The sequence below is a fragment of the Corythoichthys intestinalis genome, chromosome 1, assembly GCF_030265065.1.
Source record: "Corythoichthys intestinalis isolate RoL2023-P3 chromosome 1, ASM3026506v1, whole genome shotgun sequence".
Lineage (NCBI taxonomy): Eukaryota > Metazoa > Chordata > Actinopteri > Syngnathiformes > Syngnathidae > Corythoichthys > Corythoichthys intestinalis.
Genome location: NC_080395.1, coordinates 61,199,249 through 61,205,907, shown reverse-complemented (window position 1 = coordinate 61,205,907; position 6,659 = coordinate 61,199,249). Strand labels below are relative to the sequence as shown.

The window sequence follows — 6,659 nt, the reverse complement described above, 5'->3', positions numbered from 1 at the left end:
ACAGAAAACCAAATGAAAAATCAGACTTGAAGTCACGTCCCTCCGTAGTGATATTGGCCCCAGTAGTGGTAGTAGCTAGAAGTCCATATCCTGCTAAATCATATCAAATTTATTTCTGGGGGTGTTAGAACCTAAGAAATCATCCTTCAGACATACCTTATGCATTAACTACACACCGACGCGTGTTGCTGCCATTGGGGAAGTTACTTTCCACAAATCACAGCCAAGGAAGGCGGATTGAAACAATGAAGAGTTTTATAGATCTATATCAAACAAGGTTTTGGATCGGTTCATACACTTGTGAAGAGACAGCAGGAAAAGATTACTGATCCAACAGGTGGCCCTGAATATTCATCTGGAGAAATGGCTAAAGGTGCATTGGGACATATTCAGGAAGAAGCATTAGTCCACAAGTAGATATTGTATTGTCATTTCTAAGCGTTATTTTAATCAAACATTTGTGGGACTAATTAAGTATGTTTTTCATGGATGTGTATAATGATGTAAAAGATGGTAACAGAATACAAGCTTTTCAGGTGTGTTGTGTAGAGTTGTGCAATGTAACAATATATGAGTATATCATAGACATTGGATAACAAACATTGCAATCCTCTGATTTATGTTGGCTGATGCCTTGTGCTGTCCAACCCAAAGCGGCAACTCTGCCTCTGCTGCTGCTTCCTGGTCTGCACCCCTCAGTGTGTACTCCTCCCCTGCAGCTGTCGCCTTCTCTTGATCAAATAGCACCTACTCCACCTCTGCTGCTTCCTGCCTTGCACCATCCAGCAGCTTCTCCACCACTGTACTCTTGCTACTCAGAGGGCCAATGGCAGCGATGCTACTCAGAGGGCCAATGGCAGCGACAGGTACCTCCCTATGCAATGCAGAACGGAACAATTCTAGGAACTGTCATTCCATCTTTTATATATTATCTTTCATAACTACTGTTACATACCTGTCAACCCGAGGCCATTGGCAATCTTACAAATAGTGACGTATGCTCTTACAAATTGGTGACTAATCTTACAATGTTTTATATAGCGTGCAATAATAAACAAAAATAAAACTCAATTTTTTAAAATAAGATGAATTTATTGGTAATATTGTCACGTATAACCTGGTGCAATCAAAGAACAATCAATATCTTCAGCTTCATCATGATTACTAAAATTTAACAGTGACTTTTGTTATAATTGTATGTAGCACTTTTGGCAATTTGTATCATGTCTTTTGATGGCTGCAATTCAGCTCGCAATTCAGTTTGACTTGAAGGTAGTACGTTAGTGTGTCCAATTATATACTAAAAAGATCAGTTGATAAAATTAACAAACCGATGAAATGTTTGAGTAAGGGAACATTTCTTTTGCTAATTCTGAGAAGTGATCTGCGATAGTTGCAGGCAAATTATGTTCGGCAACAAATTGGCAGAATAAAATCTCCGCTTTTGTGACTTTTCATTCTGCAGACTTCATCTTTATGACCAGTGTTGTTGATCTTACTTTTAAAAAAGTAATTAAATACAGTTACAAATTACTTCTCCCAAAAAGTGATTGAGTTAGTAACTCAGTTCCTGAATGTAAGAGAAATTAGTTACTTGGCAAAGTAACTGGTGTTACCTTTCATGTTTTTTTTTCTTAATTAAAAAAAAAAAAAAACATAGTAATCTTTGCTATGTTTTGAAGTCATTTAATTTTGTGAATCAACTGTTAAAATAGTTAAAATTGCTCCCATTTTTGCATTATTTCCCTTCTGTCTACTTTCGACATGTGAAAGTTTTAAAACTGTTTCATAATTTAAAGATAGATTTGAGTCAAGATTATGCCTATGTAGGAGTATTTTAGATAAAAAGTTACTTAGGTTCGGTAGGAAGGTTAACTACAACAGAGCCAGAAGTTTGCTGCTTTAAAATGGCGCCTGTTTACTGACGCCCCCGAGTGTCATTTTGCATGTAGTTCTATATGCATGTGATATCTAGAATAGCATCAAGTGGGCGTAGATTGTAGGCTGTCGGCTACAGTCAGGAAATAGTGGAGCCACCTAGCCTAGCATCGCGTTTGCAACAGCGTCACAACACTCTTCCCTCTTTCCACCCCCGCTCTTCTCTTCGTGTCTCTGACTTTTCTCGCATCATTCAACCAACTTAGTAACGCATAGTAACGCACATTGTCTCGCTGCCGAAACGGTGAAAAAATCCGAATGGGAAAAAAAAAAAAAAAAACGGAATGCACGAAAAACATACAGATTTTGAACGTATGGCGTACACGTTTAAAAATCAGTGCTCACTTGTACAAATTATGCCGGAACCGTACAACTTGACAGGTATGCTGTTAGCAACTTTTTTTTCTTAACCTGAACTGAATGTATGCTTTTGATTGTATGATGATTGGCCTATTGAATTTCCCCACCAGGGGAATAGTAAAGTATTTTTTTCCCCTTTACCTTAGATTTACCTTGCCGCTACATAGGCAATTTGCCTACTGTGTAGTATTTATTTTAACAATTTGCACTTTTCTGAATTCCTTGAAGGCGACATGGTGGAACAAGTCCACCTTACAGTTTTAGTTCAATGGGTTCAATCTGGGGCTCTGGTCTTCCTGTGTGAAGCTCGCATGTTTTCTTGCGTGGCCTTTCTCCAGGTACTCTGGCTTCCTCTGACATCCCAAAAACTTTGTGTACACTCCGCCCGTCCCAATCACTTATCTTTCAGACCCCCCCCTTTCCTTTGTCATCAGGCCCCCTACTCACAACTTTCACAAAAATCATTTAAAATAAGTAATTTAAAAAATCCATACATTTTAATTAATAAATGAAATGCACTAATATGTATTTAGTTTCAAAAGTATCAAGTCAAAACATGCTATCTAATCTAGTCTTCTTTCCTTCTAACTAAGCCGTTTACAAGAAGAAACGCATCAGCAAGTGTTTTTATTTATTTATTTTTTATGACTGTCAACACTTTCTTGTGAAGCACAGACTGTGTCTTGGGACCTCTCTCTCTAAGCAGCTTCTTGCTCACATTTTTCTGGTTCTATAGTTTCAGAGTTCACTACTTTTCTCACAGTTAAATTAACGTTAACGATACAAAACATATTCAGGAGGACACTTCTCTCTTAGCAGCTTCTTATAGTTTAATGTTATGCTAACTCTGATGCAGGTTGGACCTTCAGTAGCAAAATTAGTGGTGTGTTTCCCACTTCCACAACATTGACCTCTTTTTACATTACTTACAGTGGCTGCAGCTGGCCGAAACAAAACTTCTAATATCCCCCCTTTTTCGAATGTGGCCGGAGGAGGCGGCATGTTGTCGACATGTTGTACTTCTGTGTCGGGGCTGGCTGCGTGTGTGTGTGTGTGTGTGTGGGGGGGGGGGGGTTCAAGTCATGAACCAATAAAACGTGTGTTTGAAGAAAAAAAATGGACTGGCACATTCAGCAAGTGAAAGGGTGTAAATGTAAGTCTGAACATAATGAAAATAATTCACTTAATAATGGTTGGATCAACTCCACTTCTTACAACATATGGGAAGACAATCTAAATGACTTATATAACTGAACTCATTATATAATGCAAATAAAGTTGCATAAAAGTTGGTGGGGACAATTTATGCATCCTGAAAAGTTGGTAGTGTTATGTCACTGCTGTCTTAATACAAACCTACCCCCTTGGATCCATGATATAACTTTACTCTACACTTAAACACACTACTTGGTTCTGGTTAAATCTTAATCCATCCAAATTCTATACTGCTTATTCTCATTATGGTTGAATGTTGGAAGGAGCAGATCCTGGTTGGCTTTATGGAATAAGCAAGATACTGAACATACTGAACTGGTCACTTGCCAGCTGCAGGAAACATCAAAACAGACCGTTTACACCAACGTTGACAACTTTTGAAAATTTCATTGTAACATGTATGTTTGGGGACTTTGGTGGGCTACCAAAGACCACAGAAAAACCATGCAAGCTGTAGTGAACATGAAGAGGAAAAAAACGGGGCCAATTGAAGCTGGCTGGGTGAAACTCCCGCGGAGAAAAGAGATTGCTCTCTGGCCAGTCCAATTTAGGTAGCAGCAGCTTCTGGGATATCCATATATACAGTACATATAAAGAGAAAACATTTGAGAGAAACATACAGTGAATGAGAAAGGTAAATGTTTCTGTCTGCCTTTGAGTGAGTCATTTTAACTTTTCCAGATATCTGGCAAGTTGACTTGAGCCAGTAGAAATAGTGAGGAACGAGATTTATATGGAAATTTAAAGCCACACTACTCTAGATGGATGACTTTGGAATGCATCCGAGCTCACACAATCATGATCAGTTCAACTATTCAAGATTAAATAATTTCAAAAGCATTTTACACATAAATTGGACATCTTAAAAAAGTAAAGAAACATTAATTGTCCGGACCGCTTTTCCTGAAATGCGATCAGTTGATACAGATTATTTTGTAGTATTAGTCCTTTTCATTATATTATGTATTGTCGATGGATGCTGAAACAAGTAAATATCCCCTTTGCTGCTTTTATGGGTTACAGCACCATAATTATTGTTGACATCAAAAATGGCGAGCTACTTTTTGATTGAACATTTTACAAACTTTATTAAAACGAAAACATTAAGAGGGGTTTTAATATAAAATTTCTATAACTTGTACTAACATTTATCTTTTAAGAACTACAAGTCTTTCTATCCATGGATCGCTTAATAGAATGTTAGTAATGTTCATGCCATCTTGTTGATTTGTTGTTATAATAAACAAATACAGTACTTATGTACAGTATGTTGAATGTACTGTATATATCTGTCTTGTGTCTTATCGTTCCATTCCAAAAATAATTTACAGAAAAATATGGCATATTTTATAGATGGTTTGAATTGCTATTAATTACGATTAATTAATTTTTAAGGTGTGATTAACTTGATTAAAAATTTTAATCATTTGACAGCCCTACTAAAAATACAAAGCATATGTCCAAACTGAGCTTATACAAATCCTGTACGTGTCTTATAGCTTTCCAGGGCAAATATGTTGAAAAAACAAGAATGACACCACATTCATTTATCCAATTATACTGCTCATAATAGATGCTTATGTCATGCCGTCATGTGGTCTAACAAACTTTTACTTCAGTTATGCCTTCATCACTGGGAACACACTATCTTCTTTTCCCGCATTTTGATGAGACAGATGGAAAAATTGTAACAGGGCCTTACTTTTTGCCCTTTTGGAGTTCAATGGAAATATAAACATTCTACAATATTATTTCAACATTATGCAGAACTTTCAGATGTTTTAAGTGCAATACTTGGTCAAAACTTCAATCATCCTAAAGGAACGTCCATGCAAGTCATCATGACTGTTGCTTTATACCCTTGCTGCTGGCACTGTCAAAATTTAAGATTGAATCTTTGTTTTTGTGTCGGGCTTGCCTGTTCTCTTAGCATGGAGACGGAAGCTTTGCAAAACTGTGTTGTTCAAATAATTATTTAATCTGGCAAACAATGGAAGTTAGAATCCAGCCAAAGTTCAACCAAGAGAATGTCCTTCGTGGTTTCCCGTGTCGTCACATAAAGTACCATCAGACGGCCCCCCGGCAACCGTGTTGGTGTTCACAATATTGTTTTGGTGCATATTGAGTGTTTAAATAGATGATTTTAAGAGCCAAAGTAACAAAAAGAAAAAGAAAATAATTACCATGTGGTGGTTGGATTCAACAATACATGCTAACCACTATCCAGCTTTGGGACTAATGTTAGGCAAAGTCAATTGCTGTTGTAGCTAAGTAAACCAAGCTGTCAACTCTTCTATGGCATTAAGAGACGTTGGCATTGTGTTGTCGTTTTGCCACTGCATCCATAGCATCTCCTTTTTCAACTAACACATTTTTCAAAGCAAAGCTTTCAATGGCAATAAGGTGAACAACAAAGGAATTACCTGCTAAATGTATTGAGGAAAACCAAGGATAGTTAACTTTGAAAGGGACAACACAAAGAAATCATAGTTTATTGGTTTGGACATGACAAAGAACTGAAACGGAAACTTTTTAAACGTGTAAAAGGAGATGAATATTTGTGGGATTTCTGGGATCGGTATAACGACCCCATCAGAGACCTCTTATTGCCTGTGATCAAGTCCTTTTGCCATCTTAGGCTCCACTGTCAGAGGCCCCTAGACACAGGGGAGATTTAAAAACAAAAATACGAGTGCGTTACAAAAATATGGACCTTCAATATTAAAAGACCAACAGACAGAGCTTGTACCCTAGCTTGTTTTTCCAGAAATAAAGTGTATTTCAAGAAAAAGGATGACTTTCACTGATATATTTTTTTTGCAGTTTTTTAAACCGAGTCATCAAATAATTACTGTGTATCCTGTTTGTTTCCGTGAGACACCTTAATAACGTGAGAGACAGGCCAAACTCATTGTCATTAAATGTGCTACACACAAATCTCATGTGAAGACTAAGTGCAATTTATGACATTGTCACTGTGCTTGGTCAGTGTGGCACCAGACAACGTACGGCAGTGACGTGCGGTGAGGTTCATGGTTGGTGAGGCACTGACTCCTTTAGTGTCAGATTTCCAAATATATAAACCAAAAAGGATAGCTTATTCAATTGGCTACTGGTTATTTCATATCTCATCAGCATTCTTCACA

General features: G+C 37.3%; 1 protein-coding gene across 1 annotated transcript in view; it reads left to right on the top strand.

Moving 5' to 3' along the window:
* The first annotated feature begins 591 nt into the window (after positions 1-591).
* Positions 592-6,659, top strand: part of itga11a (integrin, alpha 11a) — a 106,607-nt gene continuing 100,539 nt past the window's right edge. The window contains exon 1 of the mRNA XM_057849473.1: positions 592-866. Coding sequence (XP_057705456.1) covers positions 827-866 — 40 coding nt within the window. The 5' untranslated portion in view covers positions 592-826. The remainder of the gene's footprint in view (positions 867-6,659) is intronic.